The sequence below is a fragment of the Zingiber officinale genome, chromosome 6A, assembly GCF_018446385.1.
Source record: "Zingiber officinale cultivar Zhangliang chromosome 6A, Zo_v1.1, whole genome shotgun sequence".
In the NCBI taxonomy this organism is placed as follows: Eukaryota; Viridiplantae; Streptophyta; class Magnoliopsida; order Zingiberales; family Zingiberaceae; genus Zingiber; species Zingiber officinale.
Window position 1 is genome coordinate 9,545,510 of NC_055997.1, and position 26,899 is coordinate 9,572,408.

General features: G+C 41.1%; 3 protein-coding genes and 1 pseudogene across 4 annotated transcripts; 3 read left to right on the forward strand and 1 right to left on the reverse strand.

Annotated features, from left to right (window-relative positions):
• The first annotated feature begins 601 nt into the window (after positions 1–601).
• LOC121994595 (probable F-box protein At4g22030) lies at positions 602–1,855 on the forward strand. The gene has a single exon (XM_042548578.1). It carries the CDS (start codon positions 602–604, stop codon positions 1,853–1,855), a length of 1,254 nt encoding a protein of 417 aa, XP_042404512.1.
• Positions 1,856–17,903: 16,048 nt separating this feature from the next.
• On the forward strand, positions 17,904–19,157 carry LOC121994597 (probable F-box protein At4g22030). Its single transcript, XM_042548579.1, has one exon. The coding sequence runs from the start codon at positions 17,904–17,906 to the stop codon at positions 19,155–19,157; it is 1,254 nt and encodes a 417-aa protein (XP_042404513.1).
• Positions 19,158–19,221: 64 nt separating this feature from the next.
• On the reverse strand, positions 19,222–26,671 carry LOC121995753 (ribonucleases P/MRP protein subunit POP1-like). Of its 2 annotated transcripts, XM_042549518.1 has the most exons (10): positions 25,920–26,671; positions 24,696–24,792; positions 24,454–24,570; positions 24,140–24,373; positions 23,689–23,807; positions 23,136–23,600; positions 22,731–22,839; positions 20,840–21,495; positions 19,558–19,728; positions 19,222–19,471 (listed from the first exon to the last, which is right to left on the reverse strand). In XM_042549518.1, the coding sequence occupies exons 1-10, from the start codon at positions 26,378–26,380 to the stop codon at positions 19,279–19,281; spliced, it is 2,622 nt and encodes an 873-aa protein (XP_042405452.1). In that variant the 5' UTR covers positions 26,381–26,671; the 3' UTR covers positions 19,222–19,278. The 2 variants fall into 2 exon arrangements, with proteins under 2 accessions (XP_042405452.1, XP_042405453.1); XM_042549519.1 differs by lacking the exon at positions 25,920–26,671 and having other exon boundaries at positions 24,692–24,796.
• Positions 25,716–25,843, forward strand: LOC121999049 (annotated as a pseudogene).
• Positions 26,672–26,899: the final 228 nt, after the last annotated feature.

The window sequence follows — 26,899 nt, forward strand, 5'->3', positions numbered from 1 at the left end:
ATAGTTGGTTTTGTAATTGAGGGTAATACAGTAAAATATTAAACTAGGATATTCATTAAAACCTTCAAACAAATAAGTTTTTGTTGCATTACCTAGGTTGAACCAAACAACATTGGTTATGTTTTATTTCCCATAACCTTGGTTATGTGATTACCAGGTAATCACATAACCAAGGTTATACATGATGACTTGAACCAAACGCATCCTTTAGGTTCATTTGACTGAAAATATTAACCAGGATAAAAATGAAAGTGAGCACGTGATTTAATAATTCTGAAACTAGGATACATGGTTTAATAATTTTAAAAATTTATTCAAGTAATTTGGTAAAAAGCTATTTTTTTTTCCTATAAGCAATGGAGAAACAGACCAGACCGGTTCAACAAAAACGGGTCATCGTACCGATTCAACGCTTGAAGTCGTCCATTGACGTCGTCACCTTCGGGTTTTACTGGTTCCAAGAGTTGGCTCTCTCGCAGCTGGTCAATGCTTTCGCAACAACAAAATCCGACATCTTTGAAGTATCAAATCTAGCTTCGTGATTCAGGAAGATCGACGATAATATAACAGAAAAGAGAGAGAGAGGTTGCAGAATTTATAAATGGCAGCCCTGCAAGCCCGTGGCCTAATTTTCCCCTCATCCTCTTCTTCGAGCCACGGCTACCAGAGGGTCCGTGCTCTTCTCAGAGTTCCTGTCGACCTTGGAACACTTGGAGTCTCCCTGCCCAAGCTTCCACAGATCGCCAAGCGGCAAGAAGGTCGAATTAGCCTCGGAGAACTCGATAAGATTGACGCCGACAGCAGCCGATCGCCGGCACCTGCAATGGCCGACGAGCTCGTGCTCTCGAAGATGTACGCCGTACTGGAAGCGATCGCCGACCGAGCCGAGATGCACGCCATCATCGGAGAGCAGAGGAACAACTGGAACCACCTCTTCACCAGCTCCGTCAACTCCATCACCCTCGCCGCCTCCTTGATGGCCGGTGTCGCATCCATCTCTGCCGCCGGCGACCCCTTGGCCTTCAAGGTGTCGTCGGCCATCCTGTTCGCGGCCGCAGCGGGGATCATGATGATCACGAGCAAGATTCAGCCCTCGCAGTTGGCGGAGGAACAAAGAAATGCGACGCGGTTGTGGAGGCAGCTCGGGAGGTCCATCGAAACAAGTCTCGGCCACCGATTCCCGACCGATCGCGACGTCTCGGAGGCAGTAGAGAAGATGCTGGCGCTTGAGAAGGCCTACCCGCTTCCCCTGGTCCCGGGGATGCTGGAGAAGTTCCCGGCGGTAGTCGAGCCCACTCGGTGGTGGCCTAAAATTCAACCGAAGCGATCACTAGCAACGCACGCCGGCAATGGCTGGAGCAAAGATCTCGAAGAGGAGATGAAGGGAGCGCTCAGAGTTCTCAAAGTAAAAGACGAGGAAGAGTACATTAAGCTGAGTAACTTGGCGCTGAACGTCAACAAGGCCTTGGCCACGGCCGGACCTCTTCTCGCATGCGCCGCCGCGATGAGCTCCGGCTTGATAGGTTCCCCTGCGCTCGGTCCGTTGCCGGCATTTGTGAGCGTCGTCGGCGGCGTGCTTGCGGCAACAGTTAACACGTTGGAGCACGGTGGGCAGGTGGGGATGGTGTTCGAGCTGTTCCGCAACTCCGCAGGGTTCTACCGGAGGTTGCAGGAGGAGATCGAGAGCAACCTGGAGGAGGAGGAGGCCGATAGGAGGGAGAACGGCGAGGTGTTTGAGATGAAGATAGCGCTGCAATTGGGAAGAAGCGTGTCTGAGCTCAGAGAACTCGCAGCCTATGCGTCTCCTTCGCGCGAAGACGAAGACATCAAGGAGTGCGCTGGGAAGCTGTTTTGAGTTTTGATTGTAGCAATTCTTGTGCATAGCTAACGCTAATTTGTACACACAAACTATAAATTCATTCGTTAATTCATTCTAAGACCACTGTTCATAAAACAAAAATGGTGTTGGCACGAGCATCAACCCCGTTCACAAAAACTCCAAGTCATCGTTATGATCTTCAATAGCGATTATGGCATGAGCACGCCTATAAGCTGTAGATCTCATATTTCGGACAAATATCAATCTTTTGGAATCTGCTATTTGGCCAACAAATGACTGTTGTTCTCTCAGGGCTGCAATGAGTCTAGTTTTGTAAGTCACCTCCTCTTAGCCATCAAGTCAATCGAGATTACTTTTCTTCTTTAAAACATTTCACCATTCAGGGGACACTGTTCCTCGTGCGAGGAGGAGGTTTTTTGGCTGGTTTCGGCTCCGCTACCATAAGGACGCACGCTTGGGCCACCTCGCCACCTCTCCTCTCATTGGAAGCACACGGGCCGCCTCTCCTCTCGTCGGTAGCGCCCTCCAGGGATGGCTTTCTCACGCCTTACCACCACAGTGGGGCCACACGCGGATGTTACCTTTGCCGCCTCCGATGTCAGTCACATCCACTGCCGGTAGCCCCTCACCCTCAAGCACGAGAGCTCTCGTGAGTACACCGACTTCCCCTCCTCCCCCTTTTCTCTTCTCCATGCTGTTGTCAATTAGGCTTCTCCGTCCTATTGACGTCGGCGACCTCTAGTCTTATTTCCAATGCTGCAGTAGCTCTCTTCTCCCTCACGGTCATCGTCCATGACTTTCGTCGTCATCGATCGCACCTCTCCTCGCCCTCACCGTCGTTACCATTTTTTCGGTACTAGTCCAGCAGTTGTCGCTGCCTCTCTGAGCATTAACACTCTCTCCAGCTGCTGCCATCCTTAGAGCTGCATACAGCAGTTGTCGTCGTCACCTCCAGCGACCGCCGCCTCCAGTGGCTACCTCCGCCGCCTCCGGTGGCTGTCACCACCGTCCCACAACCGCCACCCTTTGGGCAGTCGCCGCCTGGGTTCTTAGACCTGCCCACCGTTCGCCCATTCCGTTCCGGTGCTATATCACCGGATCTGTTTTGGTTTTGTGTCATAGGTTCATGCTTCGGGTAGTTTATTTGCTCTGGCCTTCAGGTCGATATGGTGTTCGGCCTATGAGCCGATGTAGTTCCGACCTTCGAGCCGTTGATATGTTCTAGCTCCCAGGTTCTATGTGACCTCCGGCCTTATACTGTCCCAGTTCTGCGTTGACGAGTTCTCCATCCAATCCAATCCTTCAGGCTATATAAAGTTCTACCCATGCAAGCCATGGTACAGGGAGGCTACGACTCCTCTTTTTACATATGGCATTTCTATTTGTCATTATATGTTTATATCAAAGAAGGCTAACCTGAGACAGCTTATCATCTCTGCCCGCTCCTACGGGTCAAGCGTTACGACCAACTCACCAGTCTACTAGAGGGTGCCTCCTCGGCCAGTGTACGTCACAGTACCCATTCTTTATTCATTTCATTATTCTACTATTTAGTCTGATTCTTTTATATTCGTGGGATCCGCCTCGAGCATCAAGGTAATAGGGATCGAGGAAACTCGGGTCTTGCTTGTAGGTAGCATTAACCAGAGGCTTTTTAATGACTTAGTCAACATAGAAGACAACTCATCTTATTCTCCCCTCCGGGGCATGGTGACTTGGTTAGCATTCTAGCCATATTGTTGGTGCAACATCCCTCAGGTCAAGGTTGACCTGGTTGACCAAGCTTGAGTCTTGGTTTGGGTTTCGATGTTTGACAATGCAAGGTTGATTGAAGAAGAGTCAAGTAGGTCAAGGATGACCGGATACTTGACTGGGAAGTCCTAGTGAGTGAAGCTAGGCAGAAGGAAAATCCTGGTGAGTGAAGCCAGGTGAAAGACCTAGTGAGTGGAGCTAGGCAATTGGGAAGTCCTAGTGAGTGAAGCTAGGCAGGAGGAAAATCCTGGTGAGTGAAGCCAGGTGAAAGACCTAGTGAGTGAAGCTAGGCAATTGGGAAAGTCCTGGTGAGTGAAGCTAGGCAAGAGAAATCCAAATGGGTCAAGGTTGACCAGACATTTGGTGAGAGTCCAAGTAGGTCAAAGGGATTGACCGGATACTTGGCACGAGAAAGAAAAGTCCAAGTAGGTCAGAGGGACTAACCGGATACTTGGCAAGAAGAGAAAAGTCCAAGTGGGTCAAAGGGATTGACCAGACACTTGGTGAGAGAGTCCTAGCAGGTCAAGGGTGACCGGATGCTAGGTCTTATGTACCAACAAGTCATGGTTGACTAGATGTTGGTTTAGGGGGCTTTAGACTTGGTTTTGGGCAAAAACCAAGGTTTGGATTGATCCGTGGATTGATCCAGCAGGTTTGGATTGATCCGTGGATTGATCCAGCAGGTTTGGATTGATCCGTGGATCGATCCAGCAGATCTGGATCGATCAGTGGATCGATCCAGAAGATCTGGATCGATCCGCTGATCGATCCGATGAGTCCCCGCGAACAGAACCCCTCTGGATCGATCCGTGGATCGATCCAGAGGTCCCAATCGATCAGTGGATCGATTGGGACGCTGCTGCTTCGCGCGATAAGCGCTGGATCGATCTGTGGATCGATCCAGGCATTTTTCCAGAGCACAGAGGCGCTCTGGATCGATCTGTGGATCGATCCAAAGCCTCCCCGATCGATTGGGAGCAATCCAATCGATTGGGATTCGACCGTTGGCGTCGTTTATAGCTGTTGGCGTGCGATTTCTTCAGCAAGAACTTCACAGATTCATTTCAGATCTTCACCAGCTCCTCCACAACTCTTCTCAAGCTCGAGATCGCCAGTTCTTGAAGGTTCTTGGAGGCTCTTCCAAGTCAAGAGGTGGATCAAAGCAAGAAGGAGAAACTAGGGTTAGGGTTTGTGCACTCATTGTAAGCTTGTAAGCTTGTATTTCTTTACTACCCTTTCTTCTTCTTGTATTGAGTCTTGTAGGGCTTCTCCGCCCTTGGTAGTTACCATAAAGGAGAGTTTCATTAGTGGAGGGTGCGTGCGTTGTGTGGATCCTTGGATTAGTCACCTCCCTTGGAGGTGGATACCAAGTAAAATCCAAGTGTTAGAGTGTTTGTATTTGTTTCTTTGTATTTCCGCTGCGCATCCTTGAAGAAACAAGCAACGCCGAGCAACGAGCACGCGAAGAGCTATTCACCCCCCCTCTAGCTACTTTTCGGTCCCAACAAGTGGTATCAGAGCGAGGCCGCTCTTCACCGGAATCATCGCCGGAAGGGTCAAGCATAACAAGAAGAGCTAGAGGGTGAAGAAGTTGAAGCAAAATTGTCAAAGTCAAAGAAATTCAGAAGCTCAACTTCTACAATGGAATTCCGAGATGGGCTCGGATTCGACACGAGGGTGGCTCCACCATACACTTCCACGAGCTTCGATTCTTGGAAATCAAGAATCGAAAACTTTCTTATGATGGAGATAGAGCAATGGTTTGCTCTAATGGAAGGATTTGAAGCTCCAACAAACTCCAAGGGCAAGCTTCTCAAGAAAAGCAAATGGAGCTCGGACCAAGTTCAAAAGTGCGAGGCCAATGACAAAGTGACCAAGCTTTTGGTAAATTTATTGCCAAGCACCATCCTTTGCAAAATTGGAGAATTTGAAGATGCAAAGGATTTATGGAGTAAATTGGCCAAGCTTCATGAAGAGATCCCCTCCACTGTACAAGAGCAAGAAGTATCCAGAGAGGGTGACTCTTTGGAGCAAGACCAAGAGGAGGACTCCAAGGTTGAGAGATGCTCAACCTCCGAAGAAGAAGTCCAAGAAGAAGTTTCATCCTCAAGGGAATGCATCGAAGGGAACAAGGAGGGAGCATACTCCTTGTTTCATATTCAAGATGATGAAGCCTCCACCTCTAGGATTGAGGGGGAGCAACTCTTGGTGACACCGGATCAAGAAGAAGGAGAATCCTCCACATCCGGGTCAAGAGAAGAAGAGGATGAAGAAGCTTCCACCTCCACAAGTCAAGATGAATCAATTGGAGGGAAATCGATTTCGGATCAAGAGGAAGCCTCTACATTCATATCAAATGGAGGAAAAGATGTCACCCTTACAAGCAAAGGTATAAATATTTCAATTAATAATAAAAATCATATTATATGCTTTGAATGTAGGGAACATGGGCACTACAAGAGCAAGTGCCCTAAATTGGCCAAGAAGAAGGGCCAAGTGGCACCTAAGGGCAAGGAGAAGCCAAAGGAGACCATCCCCGGAACAAAGAAGAGCAAGGAGCACATTGTGTGCTTCTCTTGCAATCAAAAGGGGCATTACCGGAGTCAATGCCCTAAGGGGAAGAAGATGGTCAAGGCTCAAGGAGGAAGCTCAAGTCAAGGGGGAGCCTCTAAGGTAAAAAGGAAGGTAACTTTTATTGAGTCTATCCCTTTACATTATGGTAAAAAGCATGCTAGTTCTAACTTATATCATTTTAATGCTATTTACCATAAGAATAGAGAGCATGGTAAAATTAAGGAAAATAATGTAGCTTACCATGCTAAAACTACCACACCTAGGATTAGGAAGGTAGATAAAAATCTAGGCAAACACACTAAGGACCTTAGCTACAAGCTTAGAAATAAAAATGCTCATAAATTTAATGGAAAACCAAAAACTAAGGACTTAGTGATAGAAAATCAAGTCTTGAGGTCAAGGCTTGATAAAATGGAAAAGACCCTAAAAAGGATGGAAAATATCCTAAAAGGGCAAAATGAGCATAGCCTAGGTCTAGGAGCACAAAGGTCATCTAATGGCCATAGGGGTTTGGGATACAAACCAAAGGCTAAGAAGGATGTAATCTCTTACCATAGGGTTCCATATAGTTATGGAACCAACCCTAGGTCTAGTGGTCAAGCCAAAAATACAAGGGAAGTTATCCCTAAGAGTATTTGTAACGACCATCCTTCTTACTACTACTACACTCTAAGGATGACCGTTACTTAACTACTAACTCTACTTAACCGGTATGATTAAAAATCACATGAAAACCCTACCGAAAAATTTCGGCAGAGTCTCCCTTGTACCGGTGACCTTAAACTGACATACATAACATAATATACACAGCCACAGGCGGCTGGAACACATATCAAACACAAAAATGAATAACATCACCACGCAGTTTAATGAAATCAAATCATGCAAGTAATGAATAGCGGAAACAAGATACACATACAATTAACTAACAGCGGAAGACTAAATGACTCATCTAATACATTCTTTATAAATGGCAATCTTAATAAATTCTTAAACTAAGTCCCAAGGCTTCCATAGTCCTGGCATCACACACCATCCGCGCCACCTTGTCGCCTTCCTTTCTATATCTTTTCCTTCCTGTATCTGCAGTAAGAGGAAGTGTAGTCTATAAGCAAAATTTGCTTAGTAAGCGCTATCTAACTCACAAAATCTCGATATGCATGAGGAGATACTGAAATCTAAAACTGAATGCTCAAAAGGAAATCTACTCATGCTCATCTACTAGTAAAAGAAACATACTAAAAGACTAAGCATGTAAAGCAAAGCTATAAAATCATGCTAGCATAAAGAAAGCTAAACTTACTGAATTCTAAACACCTTCTGAATCTTATTCCACTTGTTTAAAGACTCATTCTTTAATACTTTATACTTATGTAAAACTTTCAAAAACTTATACTTATAATACTTCAAAATAGTAATCAACTTCTTCTTGGGCCCAGGCGTAGTACCATCTTATGCGCGTTCCCTAATAGGTTGGGGTAGCGAGCCACCAATCCTAAAAGAGCAGACCTCGGTCTACCAGGGCCAAAACCTCGGAATTGGACACCTGGATTTGTTTAACGACAAGCTCTTGGATGTCGGGTACTAGCCTCTTCTTAAAAGTAAAATATTTATAATCTTATTTACTTCTTCTTTAAATGCTTTGGCATTTTAATAGGCACCTTGTGTGCCAAAAATCCCTAAAGTCTCGACTTTGGGATCTACTTAAGGCCTCAGCCTTTTCTTTCTCTTCTTTATCTTTCTTATACCTTTCTTAAACTCGTAAAAAGAATATAGGCATGCTACAATAAAATCAAATCAAAGGAAAGAAAATCTGACTTCTATAAGCATGCTATATCAGAGACAAATCAAAAGAAAGCATATCTAACTTCTTCAAACATGCTTCATCAGATGGCAAAGAAAACCAACAACATAAACTTCAATTCATGGCAGTAAATGCTAACAAAACTGCGATGCTAATTAAGATAATAAGGAAATCTAAGTTTGATTCTCATGTAAAACCTAAACAAAGCTTACACTTTTATAGAGTAGAAGAGATCTAAATTGCCTCTAACAGCATACTACTCATAGCCCTAATCCATGAAACCAATGGCATACACTTGATACACTTACCCATTCTAAATTAATCCTTACCCAGCTGAGCATAAGGAAAATTACTGCTGTTATCACAAAAGTTAACACGTGATGTACTAAAACATGCACCCAATGGATCTACACAATCTAATTCTTCCCAACTAAGCATATAAAGAAAAGTTGCTCATATAACTACTCATTGTAGTGTCCACAAAGAAACTACGTACTAGTTATGCACTTCTTCGTGCTCACTGTCTGCCCACATAAAACAAATGGATAGCGATGATCTAAAATAACAATTCACAATAGAAAACAACGTGGCAGCAAGCTTCACAAGCAACTTCACAGCAGCAATCATTCAAAACAAGGAAGCTTACGGCAGCAAACAACAACTCAACATACTTAACTCTTCCATATCCTTACTTTGAGTCTCACGGCAGTAGCCCTAAACCCAATCTTCACAACAAGAATTCTAAAGCCAGAAGAAACCAAATCCCTAGAAATTCCGAGATTCTTCACAACAAATCCGAAAGCTTAAAAAGGGAAGAACAATCTTCTTTGTAAAACTCACGGCACATTCACAAACAAGAGAAACTCTAAATCAAAGGCTCGAAACTATCTTACCGCAGGTGAGTAAGCGACTTACCTTGCTCCTTGAACTCACAACCGAAAAGAGGGAGGCTCTAGGGTTCGCGGAGAAGCTTGAGGTTCGGCGGCTTCTTTGTGTTTCTGAGCTCTCCTCATCGAGGTGGTCACGTACGGTGAAGACCGGCCGGAAAAAGCCTTCGCCGGCCGCCGGAGGGAGAGAACCCTAGCTCCGCCGCCTTCTTCGCCCGAGAGCCGTCGCGCGCACAAGAGGGAGAAAGGGTTTCGTGAGCCAATCCCTTTCTCTCTTAACTTATCCCTTTTTATAACCGAGGGTATTCTGTTATGGCTTAAGAATATTTCGCTCCTTATCTTTTCACGAAATACTCGTAGAACCGTTGGTTGGTTGTGTTTTCGCCGAACCCCAGGTCATGGGTTCAAATCCTCAGCCGAGCCTTTTTCTTCCTCTTTTATTTTAAATGTTCCTAACTATACCTTATATAAATTTGTTCTCATATCTAGATAACAAATCGAGCACAGCTCGGTTGGTCGGGCCGAGTTTTGCTTGCGCCGAGGAGCTCGGTTCGAAACCCAGCTTCTTCAGTTTATTTTCCTTCTTATTATTCTCCATTACCATGTTCTACATCATATACACCTTATCTCATATATTATTAACAAAACGTTCCCAGACCAGTTGGTTGGCTAAGTCCGGATTCAGGTCCGGGGTCTTGGGTTCAAAACCCGGCTTCAACATTTTTTTGTCACAACTTCTTTCTTTTGGTAAAAATACCAAACGACCTCCAAAAATTCCATAAAAATACTCTAAAAATTTCTAAAAATCTCTAGAATTTTTCTAAAGTATTTCTAGATTTTAATAAGGTCTTTTAGGACTCCAAATCATAAAATTTGGGGTGTTACAGTATTTTTGCAACAAATGTGACTAAAACTTCTAAGAAGTCTAAGAAAGTCACAAAGAAGGTTACAAGGGAAGCAATCCCTAGAGTTGACCTAGAAAAAGTGACCAAGACTTCTAAGAAACCACACAAGGTCACTAGGAAGGTATCTAGGGAAGTTATCCCTAGTGAATACCTAGAGCATCCAAGGAGCACCAATAGGTTTTGGGTTCCTAGGAGCATTTTCTCTATCCCATAGATGGGTTAGAGAGTGTCAACTCTGAGAAGAAGGGTAGTTAACCCAACTTTGAAGAAATTGACACTCAAGGAGCATTTTCAAGGTTTTTGTTAACCTTTGAAAATGAAATGGATTTATTGTTACTCTTGGAAAGAGTAAAATGTGCTATAAAGGAAGAAATTTGAGATGACTTTAAATGGCACAAGAAATCAAGTGTTAAGAAATACCAAATTGGGACTTTGGTATTGTCTTAGGAATTTAAGGCAAATCTAAGCCTTAATTTAAAGTGATTACTCTTATGGGAAAATAAAATATGCCAACATTTGAGGAATGTTTTAAATTTTTAATTGGCATAATTAATTCAAGAGATTAAAGAAATGTCAAGTTGGCTTTTGGCATTTTCCTAAGGAAATTGGGCAATCTAGAGTTTATGCTTTAGGATTAGCTAAGGGTTAAGGATATTTAGATAGAAAATTTAGGTATATTTTATTTATGCTGAATCTTGCCATGATTGTTTGCCCATTATATGCCATGACATCATGTTTTATTTTTGCACTCATACCTTATTATGAAAATACAAAAATACCATGTCATGTCATACATACATCATGTAATTATAGGAATCTTTCTTTTGAAAGTTATTTCATTTTGATGTATGTCATAGCATAATCATGCATTAAGTTTAATTCCTTGTAATTAATGACAAATGACATTTAACAACACTTATTAACAAGTGACATCCTGGGTGGATGTCTAATATCTCTAAAATACCTAGATAGATATGCATGATCCCTAGAATAGGGCAAAACCAAATTTTACATCTCACAAAGACCTATAAGATGACTTGTATGTGTTTTGTCCACAATAGATACAAGTGAGATGTTAGAATGATGAACAAAACTCAACATGTTGATTTAGTGCATTCTTTTGAGTTTTAGGTTCATCAAAACACATAGTTATGTGTTTTACCATCATTGGGAAAGTTAATGTACAAGTCATGTGCATTAAGCCCAAGGAACATGGTGGGATATTGGTTTTGAAAATATTTTTAAAAATAATTTTGGAAAACCTTGGTGAAGGCTATCTTTTGATAGTAATCACCATTGAATAGTTATACACAAACTTAAAGAAAACACTAAAGTTTTTGCAAGTTCTCAAGTTTGTGTCAATCTTTGAAAATATGATGTATTTTCATAGAAAACTATTTTTCTATGATAAAGTATGCCCTAAATAATGTCTACACGAAATTTCATGATTTTTAGATTTTTGTAAAATTTTCTAGGGGTTTCTGAAGTTGGCTGAATTTGAAATTTAGCAACTATCAGAGCTCCAATCGATCCATGGATCTATTGGAGTGCCTGAATCGATCCGTGGATCGATTCATAAGGCAATTCTCGCGAGCAGAAGCTCGCTGGATCGATCAGCCGATCGATCCACACATCCTGAATCGATCAGTGGATCGATTCAGATAGGTTGAATCGATTGGAACCCAACTCTAATCGATCCAGGATGCTGATTTTGGCTGGGAAGGCCTGATTTCAGCACTCTAAACCTATTTTAGTCTAGGTAACCATTCCAAACCCCTGGAAATACATTTGTATACATAAAAAGGGTGTTTTCGTGTGGAAAACAAGGATGGATTGGTTAAGGAAGGCTAAGTTGAAGTTTAGGTTGAGGTTTGTTTCAAATTTTGAATATTTGAACCTCAAAACTTCTAAAATTGGGTTTCCTAAAGTTTTGGGGATTCCAAGTCATTGTTGGTGCAATGACAGAAGTTACCACCATGTCTTTAGGGGGAGGGACTCTTTAAAGACATGAAAATTATTTTTCATGAACCTTGGATGGTGGTCAACCTTCCGTTAAGAACATGCTCAAGGTTGAGCGTTTGAACTTTAATGGGGAGTGGATATCCTCATTGTTCAAGTGGCTTCAAGTGGATAATGCTCAAGGATGGGCATTTGATTACATTGGGGGAGAATGTAGGGTTAAGGTTAATGAAGGGTATGGGACCTTCATTATCGTGTTGGTCACAACGAGTGAAGTTGTGAACAACGATGAGCAACTCTTCAGGGGGAGAGTTTTCAACAATGGGGCATTTGTTGAAGAGTGCCCAAAATTGAGGCACGGGTTGATGTGTGCTCAAAGATGGTTTGATGTGTGCCAATAGGGGGAGAATGAAAGGGAGTAAGTTAGGCTTTCATTACCTAGAGGGAGTTTGCCCTCTTAGGGGGAGAATGAAGGGCTTAACTTATGTATTCATTACCTAGTGGCATGAAGAAGGTTTAGGCTATGGGATTAGCCTAACTTACATGTGGTATTGTAAGTGATAGTGTTGGTATTGTCAAACATCAAAAAGGGGGAGATTGTTGGTGCAACATCCCTCAGGTCAAGGTTGACCTGGTTGACCAAGCTTGAGTCTTGGTTTGGGTTTCGATGTTTGACAATGCAAGGTTGATTGAAGAAGAGTCAAGTAGGTCAAGGATGACCGGATACTTGACTGGGAAGTCCTAGTGAGTGAAGCTAGGCAGAAGGAAAATCCTGGTGAGTGAAGCCAGGTGAAAGACCTAGTGAGTGGAGCTAGGCAATTGGGAAGTCCTAGTGAGTGAAGCTAGGCAGGAGGAAAATCCTGGTGAGTGAAGCCAGGTGAAAGACCTAGTGAGTGAAGCTAGGCAATTGGGAAAGTCCTGGTGAGTGAAGCTAGGCAAGAGAAATCCAAATGGGTCAAGGTTGACCAAACATTTGGTGAGAGTCCAAGTAGGTCAAAGGGATTGACCGGATACTTGGCACGAGAAAGAAAAGTCCAAGTAGGTCAGAGGGACTAACCGGATACTTGGCAAGAAGAGAAAAGTCCAAGTGGGTCAAAGGGATTGACCAGACACTTGGTGAGAGAGTCCTAGCCGGTCAAGGGTGACCGGATGCTAGGTCTTATGTACTAACAAGTCATGGTTGACTAGATGTTAGTTTAGGGGGCTTTAGACTTGGTTTTGGGCAAAAACCAAGGTTTGGATTGATCCGTGGATTGATCCAGCAGGTTTGGATTGATCCGTGGATCGATCCAGCAGATCTGGATCGATCAGTGGATCGATCCAGAAGATCTGGATCGATCCGCCGATCGATCCGATGAGTCCCCGCGAACAGAACCCCTCTGGATCGATCCGTGGATCGATCCAGAGGTCCCAATCGATCAGTGGATCGATTGGGACGCTACTGCTTTGCGCGATAAGCGCTGGATCGATCTGTGGATCGATCCAAGCATTTTTCCAGAGCATAGAGGCGCTCTGGATCGATCTGTGGATCGATCCAAAGCCTCCCCGATCGATTGGGAGCAATCCAATCGATTGGGATTCTACCGTTGGCGTCGTTTATAGCTGTTGGCGTGCGATTTCTTCAGCAAGAACTTCACAGATTCATTTCAGATCTTCACCAGCTCCTCCACAACTCTTCTCAAGCTCGAGATCGCCAGTTCTTGAAGGTTCTTGGAGGCTCTTCCAAGTCAAGAGGCGGATCAAAGCAAGAAGGAGAAACTAGGGTTAGGGTTTGTGCACTCATTGTAAGCTTGTAAGCTTGTATTTCTTTACTACCCTTTCTTCTTCTTGTATTGAGTCTTGTAGGGCTTCTCCGCCCTTGGTAGTTACCATAAAGGAGAGTTTCATTAGTGGAGGGTGCGTGCGTTGTGTGGATCCTTGGATTAGTCACCTCCCTTGGAGGTGGATACCAAGTAAAATCCAAGTGTTAGCGTGTTTGTATTTGTTTCTTTGTATTTCCGCTGCGCATCCTTGAAGAAACAAGCAACGCCGAGCAACGAGCACGCGAAGAGCTATTCACCCCCCCTCTAGCTACTTTTCGGTCCCAACACATATCCCACCGACAAATTTTATCTTCTCAGCTTCTCGACAGGACCACTGTTCATATTGGGTCTAAGCATGGTATCAAAGTCTAGCATTAAATTGATCAAAAGAATTAATCAAGCTAAGCATCATCCTCCAGATCATCCACTATAGGATCCCTAGCGATGATAGCATCTGGTGTCGGATGCTTGAGGGGGGAGTGCCCCATCATTGATTGTTTGGTTATTTTTATGACATGTACGGGTGTACCTTATTGTTGCATAAGTTAAGGAGGAGTGCCTCATTGTTGATTAATTGTTTGCTTTTGTGACGTGTAGGGTGTACCCTATCGTTACATAAGTTAAGGGTGAGTGTCTCATCCTTATTTTTGTGTTTGTGTTTATGAATTATAAGAGTATGCCCTATATCTTAAGAATGCATAAATAAAGGGGGAGTGTCTCATTTTATTTGATATTTGACAAAGGAAGAGAAATAACATATTTAAGTTCATGCTTGTTGTATTATGACATGATTTTACAATTTTTATACTTATTATATTGATATCATCTTTTAAATAATTGATATTATGATATGTTAAGAATTAGCTTAATTTAAATAGATTGATAAACATTAAAAAGGATAAATTATTGGTGCAATTGTGCCTCGGATGAGAAGTTTCAATAATTAACAATTATTAAGTATAACAATTATTTAAGTTTATATTAATACGTTGAATCTCACTTTAGTTATGAGTTATGAGTATGCAGGTTAAAATAATTCTAAGGAGGTCGAGGGTCGGATACAAGTTGGAAGACTAGATGCAAGGAAAAGAAAAACCAAGAAGACCAAAGACCGGATTCTTGGCAAAAGAAGGAAACTTGAGCATATCACGAGATCAGATGCAAGGATAGATGAACACCCAGAGATGAGAAAGCTCCAAGCATAAAGTCCAGGGAATAGAGGATTCATCCTACATAATGTAATTGGGATTGATTGGTACATTGAAGGAAGGTATGTGCTTAAAGGTTTAGCGATGAAAAATCCTATTTTAGGGTTTACCAATTGATTGGTGAGTTATATCAATCGATTGGTGAGTTAAAACCCTAAAACCTAAACCTTAGAGGGTTTTGCTATGGGTGTAGGAATACGAATGAGAATGAATTTGATAGTAGACTAGAATGGGAATGAGTTTAGCTATTCCAATATTGTTGTTTAGTTTATAAGCTCAGATTAGGTATGAATTAAAATTTTAAAAATTGATTAATTTTTCAAAACTTGTACCAAGATCTTATAATAAATCAATATATAAAAAAAAGACGGTGTCTGCTGCTGTTTTCCCCATCCCTCTCCTTCTTCTCTCGCTGCACTCTCCCTCTCCAATTCCATGTGAGACAAGGCACCCTGGTCCTTTCTTGAACATGTTCTTGGTTCCTTCGAGCAAGGCATTGCCAAAGTTTAGATTTTTTTTGGCTTTGTACTTCGAGGTTGATGCATTCCTAGTGCACGATGGTGGAAGATGAAAAAGGGGGTAGCTACGAATGGGAAGGGATGGCGAACAAAATGAAGAGGAGGCAACGACCACTGGTTGTGAGCTACGAGCCTACGATGACTTGCGTCAGAGAGCCGACGGTGTTGTCGCACATGATGTGGTTGTTTGTTCATCATGAGTGAAGAGGGGAAGAAGAGGTAGTGATGACTTACAACAAAAAAATGAAAGTCTTTTATCAGAAAAATTGAAATAATTTTTTTTAAAACTTGGCCTGTGGTGTAAAGAATTGGGAATGAATTCTAAACCCAACACTTTACTTAGGTTTTATCTATTCTAAATTATTTAGGAATGATTCTAAAATTTTTATTCCCAAACTCATTAACCAAATACCTTGTATTTCTATTATTTCATTCTCTCACTCCCAAACTTTAAACCAAACACCACCTCAATTCCAGATTTTGCAACACCAATCAATTGTCACAATTGATTGAGTTAAACTCGAAATTCCAAGTTTAGGCAAGTATTGTATCAATTGTTTGGTATATTTCTTCAATCAATTGATAACCAATTCCGAGCACTGATAAGCATTTCGAATCAATTAGTTAGATCAACGGAGGGTTGCCAATCCATTGGTGCAATCAATTGACAGGAGATGTCGAGCAAATAGAAGTTGTTCTAATCAATTCATCGATTCAATTGAGGGTTGTCAATCAATTGGTGCAATCGATTATTAAAGTTTCTCGAGTGAACAGAATGTTGTCAAATCGATTGGCCAATCGATTGAGCATTATCAATAGATTGATGATACCCACCAATCTATTGAGATTCAAAATCAAGATAATCTTAACTGTTGATTTGGAGTTAGTGATCATTCAATAGATAGTCAATGGTCAACAATCGATTGGTGTATTTTACCAATCGATTGGTGGCAACAAAAAGTGGAAAATGACTTAATTCTGAGTTGTTTCCATTGTTATGATTATACTCGAGATCAATCTCAATCTCTCATATGCAACATCCTCAAACAACCAAAAGGAGAACCAACTTAAAGTTGTAATCTCTTCTACTTCCCCTCTTTTGTTGCTTCTTCATCTTTGTGAGAGCTATAAAGTCAGTGTAATATTGTTATAAGAGGTTTCTTCAACTTCAATTTTGAACCAAGAAGGAGAATGTCCAGTGAAAGAAGAGAGCTAGAAGTGAATCCTTAGATTAGTTGTCTCAAGGAGGTGGATATCAAGTGAAATTGACGTATTAGCTTGTGTGTGTGATATGGTGTATCTTCGAGTCAATATTTTGTTGTATTTTCAACGTAGACATGATTTGAGTTATTCAACCCTCCTTTCTAGCTTGTAGGGTCCTAACACACTGCTGGCATCAAGTGTCAGGTTTTTTCTTGACGGCACTCGCCGGCTTGGCTCAACGATGGTTTAACCGACTCCTAGCCTCTTCTATTCGGTCTTTCAAATATTTCAAGACCATCCTCTTATATCATTTCGCTAGCAATATAAAGTATTATAAAACTCCACTCAATTTGTTTGCTCTGAAATAGGAGCCCCTAGAGATCTTGAAGGAGTATATTCAATGGTTTAATTGAGTCGCTCTAGACGCCCTTCTACAACTTCGTTAGAATTGGCGAACATCTTCTCTCAGGGGCTATTGGAAAGGGACTTCTTTCACTCCATGGTGAAGAAACCTTCGATAGATTTTGATAGTTTGTTGGGATGAGCAGATAAATATGTTAATGTGAAGGAATCCCAATTCACCAAAAGGAAAGAAGTTAGCACTCTAATCTATACAATCACTTATTTAGAGTGAAAAGCTCCCCTGCCATCCTTGCAAAATAGAGAGCTATACCCGATCCATTAGCAGATGTTGGCTTGAGGGGTAGAGAAAGTAGTGTAGATAATAGAAGATGCCCCAAGGCCGAAAGCAAAGTTAGGTGGATGGCTACATTTTTGCACTTATCATCAGTTGAGGGGTCACTCTACCCAAGAATGCTACTAGTATGCCAGAGAGCCATGTCAAGTCATTGAGCAGTGTTCATTGAACAAGAGTCACATCAATTCATTGAGCGGTGTTTGAATTAAATTGATATTTAAATATTTAAATGTAATCATAAAAATTAGACGAATTCATATGATATAGTTTCATCACATTCTTAGTTCTATAAGTCTATCAATTAATTTTGGTCGAAATTTTTTAGGTTCATTCAACTGAGAATAATAATTGGGATAAAAATTAAAGTGAGCGCGCGATTTAATAATTCAAAAATTAGATACATAATTTAATAATTTTAAAAATTTATTCAATAGTTTGATAAAAAGCTACTTTTTTTACTATGACCCATGGAGAAACAAACCATACCGGTTCAACAAAAACCGGTCATCGTACCGATTCAACGCTTGAAGTCGTCCATTGACGTCGTCATCTTCGGGTTTTACTTGTTCAAAGAGTTGGCTCTCTCGCAGCTGGTCAATGCTTTCGCGCATCCCTATAAATAGATTCCATCCATCTCTCGTCGTAGCGCACAAACAAAATCCGACATCTTTGAAGTATCAAATCTAGCTTCGTGATTCAGGAAGATCGACGATAATATAACAGAAAAGAGAGAGAGAGGTTGCAGAATTTATAAATGGCTGCCCTGCAAGCCCGAGGCCTAATTTTCCCCTCATCCTCTTCTTCGAGCCACGGCTACCAGAGGGTCCGTGCTCTTCTCAGAGTTCCTGTCGACCTTGGAACACTTGGAGTCTCCCTGCCCAAGCTTCCACCGATCGCCAAGCGGCAAGAAGGTCGAATTAGCCTCGGAGAACTCGATAAGATTGACGCCGACAGCAGCCGATCGCCGGCACCTGTAATGGCCGACGAGCTCGTGCTCTCGAAGATGTACGCCGTACTGGAAGCGATCGCCGACCGAGCCGAGATGCACGCCATCATCGGAGAGCAGAGGAACAACTGGAACCACCTCTTCACCAGCTCCGTCAACTCCATCACCCTCGCCGCCTCCTTGATGGCCGGTGTCGCATCCATCTCTTCCGCCGGCGACCCCTTGGCCTTCAAGGTGTCGTCGGCCATCCTGTTCGCGGCCGCAGCGGGGATCATGACGATCACGAGCAAGATTCAGCCCTCACAGTTGGCGGAGGAGCAAAGAAATGCGACGCGGTTGTGGAGGCAGCTCGGGAGGTCCATCGAAACAAGTCTCGGCCACCGATTCCCGACCGATCGCGACGTCTCGGAGGCAGTAGAGAAGATGCTGGCGCTTGAGAAGGCCTACCCGCTTCCCCTGGTCCCGGGGATGCTGGAGAAGTTCCCGGCGGTAGTCGAGCCCACTCGGTGGTGGCCTAAAATTCAACCGAAGAGATCACGAGCAACGCACGCCGGCAATGGCTGGAGCAGAGATCTCGAAGAGGAGATGAAGGGAGCGCTCAGATTGCTCAAAGTAAAAGACGAGGAAGAGTACATTAAGCTGAGTAACTTGGCGCTGAACGTCAACAAGGCCTTGGCCACGGCCGGACCTCTTCTCGCCGGCGCCGCCGCGATGAGCTCCGGTTTGATAGGTTCTCCTGCGCTCGGTCCGTTGCCGGCATTTGTGAGCGTCGTCGGCGGCGTGCTTGCGGCGACAGTGAACACGTTGGAGCACGGTGGGCAGGTGGGGATGGTGTTCGAGCTGTTCCGCAACTGCGCAGGGTTCTACCGGAGGTTGCAGGAGGAGATCGAGAGCAACCTGGAGGAGGAGGAGGCCGATAGGAGGGAGAACGGTGAGGTGTTTGAGATGAAGATAGCGCTGCAATTGGGAAGAAGCGTGTCTGAGCTCAGAGAACTCGCAGCCTATGCGTCTCCTTCGCGCGAAGACGAAGACATCAAGGAGTGCGCTGGGAAGCTGTTTTGAGTTTTGATTGTAGCAATTATTGTGCATAGCTAACACTAATTTGTACACACAAACTATAAATTCATTCTAAGGCCAACTGTCCATACAACAGAAATGGTGTTGGCACGAGCATCAACCCCGTTCACAAAAACTCCAAGTCATCGTTATGATCTTCAATAGCGATTATGGCATGAGCACGCCTATAAGCTGTAGATCTCATATTTCGGACAAATATCAATATTTTGGAATCTGTTATCTGGGCAACAGATGACTGTTGTTCTCTCAGGGCTGCAAGGAGTCTCGCTTCACAATAAGCCACCGCTACCGGATTGGAACTGTGAAAACAAAAAATAGTAGAGAGAATTTACAGGCAATTAATCATCATTAAGTTGCTAATAACCGAGAAGTGATGGAATACTACCTCCCGTGTACGAAACCAGTTGTAACAAATCCGATGGGCCACCTAAATGTTGGCACAGTTGAGCATTCTTCAGGATCAAGCATCTCCCATTTGCCAGATCCTTGCTCTATGAAGCAGGACTGCACAAAAGATTGAGGGACTTTAAGCTCTTGGTCGTCCATTTCCTCTGATCTGCATGAGGAAAAATCACTGTGGTTGATATCTATGAAGTCATATACGATCATATAAAAGGTTTGAGTCTTCTTTTTTCGTTTACTTAATGTGTATGTTCATATTTGACAAACAAACTCAGGCTGCATTATGCATCAGTTAACTGTGTAATGAAAATTGGAACTCCCAAGTCAATTGCTTGGAAATAAATATATATGGATCCACCCAAATGCACATCAACTAATCTTCTCAAACCGACAACTAAAGGATGTTTTTGGAACAGAGAGAATTTAGAGAAAGATGGAGGGGCGCCAAACTCTTGCTTAAGTGAATATTTTAGAGAGAAGGAAATTTATTCTGTCCTCACCCTCCATCTGGACGAATTGGATAGGAAGTGAAGTCAAAGCGAAATAAAACATTACCCTCGGTTGCCAAAGAATCTCTCATATGAAAGGTATTTTAGTCATATAGGAATGATATACCTAGTGTATTTTTTTTTCACTTCCTAAATCCTAAATATTATAGCCTAAACCCTGAGGCCTAAATCCTAAACCCTAAGCTTAAAAAAAACACACTAAGTGTGCATGGATGTGCAGCATAAGATGGGTAGCATATCAAAGTCTTTTAGTCAAATATGAAAAACCATTATCTTACACTTCTTTGAGCAATGTCTAGTAATTACTCTCGCCTTCAATGATATCATTCAATAAAACCACTTTCTCCTTTCCATCTCTCTCCATTCCCCCTCCTCACTTTTGTCTCCCTTGCTAAAAAAGTTGATAACTAAAATTGATATTCAAATCCATATTGCTGCTTTTCCACAAAACCCTTCTAATTACAGTCTAACATCGATGACCTCTAATATTTGTTGCAATTATTTAGTTACAAACTGCTACATAAACAACAGAAAGATAAAAGATACCACTAGCTAGATAGACACAAGTGAAAAAGGAATCCGTCCAAGTACATTTATGAAAAAGATAAATCAAGACGAATCATACAGCCGCAATTGATTCAAAATACAAAATCTTCCTACTTGCTCCAGTAGTTCTAACATTAATTTATACTAAAAATAATGTATACTACTAGCTAATAAGAAACAGCAAGAATTAAGTCTTGAGGATGTGCAAACCTGGATGTCCATCGTGAAAGGTCTCTTGAAAGTGGTGCACAAACCATTGCTCCTTCTTCAAAAACACCCTCTTTGTATGCATGAAGCAGAACTCGTACAAAGCAGAGTTTTTTGTCAATATCTCTTGAATTGGTACTGCTTTTAGCCCAGTCAATCGTACAATTTTTCCCTGTATGAATCTTAGGTAACAGATGTAAATCTCCACTATGGATGCTTTCAAAGTACCAGTTCAAAACTTCAGATGTCCTAGGAACAACATTCGAAAAGCTTCCAGCAACTTGACACATAGATGATGAGGCCGTATCTTTGGAGTCCAAGCCTACAATTGGCTCTTCTGAAACAACTCTGGAAGAGGTCTGGCATTGCTGCTCCTGACAAGCTCTTAGTATGTCTGGTCCTTCTACAAAAGTAGAGGATAAAAATTTACACGGACGGGGTATAAGTCCTTTTAAAGGTCTGAGAGCAGGAAGTAGTTCAGATGCTCTATCAAATGCAGTAGCTATGCAGTTCCAAGGAGGGGGTATTGGCACTGTCATAGCTCTCACAGCAGGAGGCCGGCGCTCAGACGCTTTATTAATTGCAGCAGCTTCATCCACCATGAAAGACGAGTAAGCTTGGCAATCAGGAAAATCAAATGGAAAAGATGGTAAGCCACTCTGCAAGATGTTTTATAATGCTTAGTTGGAAAATAATATAAAATAAAAAGTATTATAAAAAACTTGGGAAATGAAAATTCAAAAACTGAGCTTATATATGTATAGAAATAGAAGATGACCAAGATTCAGTAATTCACCATCCTAATTATTAAACCAAATGATTAACTTACAAATACTACTCAATATGTTGGCTTTTGGCTAGTTTCTTCAAGATAGCATGTCATGCTAATCATCATTACCATCAAATTGTGTTTGCCCTACTATCAAGGATGAACTACATTATCCATTAGCTCTACACAAATTATATCATTAGTTATTGAAAAATAAATATCCCTTTCTTCTGTCCCAGTTATCTAGGCCAAACTACTTATTCTTTATCCTACTGATTATTTTCGTCAATAACCCTTTCTTTTAAAAAAAAAATCTAAAATATTACTCTTACAACGATTTCATATCCAGCCTTCTTAATTATTTAATCAATTCTTTTGTTATTACTCAAACTGCATTTCCTATTTTGATTTGTTTTTCTTGCTTACCTTAAAACCTTTAGTTTATAAAGTTTTGTACACAATAAAATCTTAAAATTTAATCTAATTGTCATCCCATCAATCAACACAATATTGTCTGCAAATGATACACACCACAGAGAGGTTTATCTTGAATATGATTTGTTAGTTCATCTATTACTAAAGTAAAGAAATAAGCACTTAGAGATAACTCTTGATGTAAACCTATATTCATAGGAAACATTTTGTCATTTACAGTAGCTGTGGGACTATTAACAACATTCTTATACATATATTTATTGCATTTATATTATTACTAGATATTCCTTTCTCTATTGTCAACAGAGTGAACCTTGTGTGTTCTTTTTTTTCAAGTCAATAAAAATTATATGCAAATCTTTTTCTCTATATTTTTTCCATTAAGTGTCTTGTAAATAAAAAGAACCTATGGTTGACCTTCTAGGCAAAGGGCCAAATTGCTTCACTTTTATTTCACCTCTTATTTTCTTCTAACTCTTTCCACAGAATGCATGGTATGACTCATTAATTTGATCCTTCTATAATTAGAAAGATATTATATATCATCTTTATTTTTATAAACTACCCTATAAAATTATCAATTTGAAACTCAATAAACGATATATTCTTCATTTACAACAATCGTTATCCATAATCAACAATAACTATTCAAGAATTAAAATTAATTATGCATAGTGGCAATTTACTTACATTACAGGCAATCCACCGTCTTTCTCTCAAACCAATCGCATGAAACCCATGTGAGACCAATGGAACCCAGAAAGCCTTAACCCAGCAAAGTGGTAGAATAATAGACCACCTGAGAGTTTAAACATTTTAGTCGCAGGATCATACATAGAGTTTAAGCACAATAACTTCAAAGCTAGGTCAAGATAACGAGGTATTTAGAAAACAATCAATAGCAAAGATGTGAAAACTAAACAAATGGCATGCATTTATGAACCCATAAAACTAACACCCCTTGAACAAGTAAATGTGGTGAAGAAAATACTATCTCATCCCGCAATGTTGACATCCTTGCAAACAGAACACTTGATACTAATCATAAACAGGAGTTTGATATACAATAAAAAAAACAACAAAATAATATCTCACCCCATATGGAGGCTCCCATGCTTGCTATGTTTAAGAAGCAAAAGAGGGCAGTATCGGCGTGGATCATCTTTTGCTTCAGTTGCTTCTCCACTACCAGAAGGCTCAAGGTAGAAGTTATACAAGCGCTTATCATGTCTCTCTTTGCAAAGAATGCTTTCAGGAATAGGTGGGAATAAATTATCGGCAAAATCCCAGAGACTTTTGGAACCAGAATGAAACTTTTCATTGATATTAGGGTAATCCTTTTGCACAAAATCATTATCGAGGCTGGGGATATGTTCATTAACTTGAATCTCATTTCCACTAGATGGCAAATCCCGTGGATCATGAGTGGTTAAAGATAGAATTGCATGAGATGGAAGGTTTTCCATATGATCAAGGAGAACCAATTTCTGATCATTTGAGTTGATACAAGCAGTATTAGATGATTGGTTTAACATAGAATTGGCTTCAGTTGCACCTGAACTGCAAAGAATAGATAACTATTATTTACTGAAATCTTTTATTTAATTCATGCAGTTTAAACTCTCATTTACTATCACTAAAAACGTACAGGGAGACGGGATGTAAAATCTTCTCTAGCATTTGTGTTGCCTTGGATCCCATAACATCTAACCTTGCAACTTGTCCCTCAATTTTAAAACATCTGACATCTGAACCAAACTCATGCATCTGAACAATCAAAACAACTAAATGTCATTAGTTCCACAAACACTACTAAAATATAAATTCAAAATTTGGAATTTCATTCCAAGTTGATCTATGGTGTTCACAAATATTGATAAGCTCATAATGCTTTTTTAGAAAGAAAAAAAACTGCATAGATAAGGGAACCAAAAAGTATAAGATCCTGCTAGACAAACATAAAAAGGATATTTAGTTATAGCATATGCGTCGACAACAGATAGAAAAACAACTAAGAGGAAAAAGGGTGCTGCAATGCATCATTTATGGGGGATGAGGAAGAGGAAAGCAGAACCAATGAGAAAAAAGGATTAACATACCTGCTTTTGGCATGCATTATTTAGTACGTCAAATCCTTCATCAATTGCAGCAGCATGTATCCATATCCACAATTTTCTATTTGAAGAAATGCATTCACCTTTATGTGAGCTTCCAGAAATGTTTGAATTACCATGTTGTCCCATACTATTGTTATTGTTACCAGTTGGTAAGGGGCTCCACATGTAAATTACAGGAGCTATCAGTTTGGAAATTGGTGCTCCAAAATGATAAAGCTGAAGGAAAGTCAATATCATGATTTTGTTTTTCAAGAATGGACGTCTTAATAAATCATCTTGCAAAGTAAACAACCTACCATAGCATTTCCACAGCAATCTCCCTGAGCTACCCATCTTGATTGCATCTCTGGTGCATTTGCAGGTAAAGCAGGTGATGGGAATAAAACCATCCGTAATATTGCCAATATAGATCCCTAAAGAAACACAGAATAGAAGTCCCAATGAATTTGTGAAGAAAATGTTGTACAAACTGAAAATAGAAACAAACAGATGGAAGGATTTAAGTCGCAAAGTTCACAAGGGAGAAGAAGATGCCTGCCTCTGCACCCTCTAATTGGATGGGAATGTTATAACTAGAATCATGTACAAGGGCACCATTTTTACACCACCTTAAAACAGCCCTTGAACCTCTTCCTCTGCAAGAATCAATAGCCTAGAATGTCAGAAGATTAAAAAAACTTCGAAGGAGCAATGTTGCTGCAAGTTCATGAGTTGAGACACAATACCAATAGCAAGACTGATAAACATGCATATGCTTGAAACAAAATTATATCTATGTGGTTTAAATTTGCACAAATTATTAGCTGAAAAGATGAATTCAGTTAGGAACTTAATATAAGTTGCATCAACAATTTTCCTAAACAAAGGCGTATCTGAAAAAAAAAATCATATTTCGCAAAAATATCATTGAAACTTACCTTAAAAAAGGCATTTCACCTACTAAGAACCTATGAATTTTCTCACTGAGCCTGTATCAGGTGTTCTTCTAGTTATATATAATTTTTCCCCTCTAGGCCATAAAACGTAAGACTAGTAGGGTGCAGCAGAAGAATTAATTCACATGTTGGAAATTTCCATCTCATCTTACTATTTTATTAAGAATTTACCATCTTTAATAACTAACTTTGGTGAAACCCAAAATACAATTACGTTAATGTCCTTTTTTCTTTTCATACTAAAAATAATTTCAAAATTTATTTATAATTTCCACAAACGCATCAATCATGGATCTAGAGTTCAAGACTCAACTGCAGTGTATTATTAGGAATTTTTTCTCATTAATCAATCAGTGATCTAGAGTTCAAGACTCAGTTCCGACGTATTATTGGAATTTTTTTCTCATTAATCAATTAGAGATCTAGAGTTCGAGACTCTGTGGCGTATTATTGAAAATTTTTCGCATTAATCAATTAGGGACTCAGCCACGACGTATTATTGAGAATTTTTCTCATTAATCAATTAGAAATCTAGAGTTCTCTTTAATCTCACATTTTAGAATTAGCAACACTGTGAGCAGAGAAACTTTTATAAATACCTTGGGCCGGCGATGTTAGAAAGCATACTTTTCTCGGTTTTTTAGCTAAGATCAAGTATGATATTAAATTAATTTTTTATAAGGGAAAGTTCGTTACAGTAGCTTACTGTTGGGATTTGGAGCACCCTTACCCAATTTATGGACGGCCTTCTGGCTAAGCTTAAGTGTGCACAATCGCTAGTATGTTCGAAAACAAATGAGTTACAATGAAAAATCTACCATCCTGACCTGCCATGAAGCCCCTGAGGAAGGTGAAATCCCCAACGCTTGATCATTGTGAATCGCTTGGCATGCCAGAGGTGCGTTCTCAGCCTCTTTGTTCCATCCCCCGAGGTGCCAAACCCAGAAATCGGGTTATCTTGAAACTCCATTCTCCGACGAGTTTTCCGGGATACCTTCTTGATTTTTTTATCGTTCTCCCCGTCCTCGCCATGGATTACATTGTCGCCCTGTACCTTTCTTCTCTTAGAGTGACGGTGGTGGTTGTTGGTAGTCCGATGCCCGGTGGTTCTTCTCCTCTTGTCGCGGCGGATGCGAAAGTCACCATTCAACCTTGTGGATATGATGTCGTGGAGCGAAACGAGCTCGGCTGCTCGGGATTCAGTGAAACTGTGCACGTTTAGGGTTCGAGGAAGAGGAGGAGCAGAGGAAATCGACACGGAATTGGCGTTCTTGCTATCCATAGTCATGAGAGAAATCAGGATTGACCTGCTAATTACCAATTTACCCCTGTTCCTCCAATGCGTCCCTTTGGTAGCCAAGCAGTGTTCGTGCTACTCAAAAGTTGAAGTGTCCTGGGTGGAGATTACCGCCTCGAAGGAGTTCCACCCTATCAAAGACAGCGGAGGAACTCGAACAAAGCAACAGCGTCCTGCTCCCTTCCGGTCGACGGCGGCCTGCTCTTCTCTGGTCACCGACAAAGGTAGGAGAGGCGGAGTAGCATGCTAGGGTTTATTAGTCGGGTTTAGGAGAAGGCTAACCTTACCAGCGAAACATATGCGCCGCCATTTAAATAAGAACTTTTCACATGCATCCATAAAATTTACTGATTTATATGTTGATCCTTCCCATTCATAAAATTATATTTAAATTTTTCTAGAAAAGTATAGTTTTAATAAAAACTAAACTATAGTATATATAAAAAAAATTGATGGACGGGATAAAGTGTATTATAGTTTCTCTAAAATATATTTTAGGATTTAAAGATT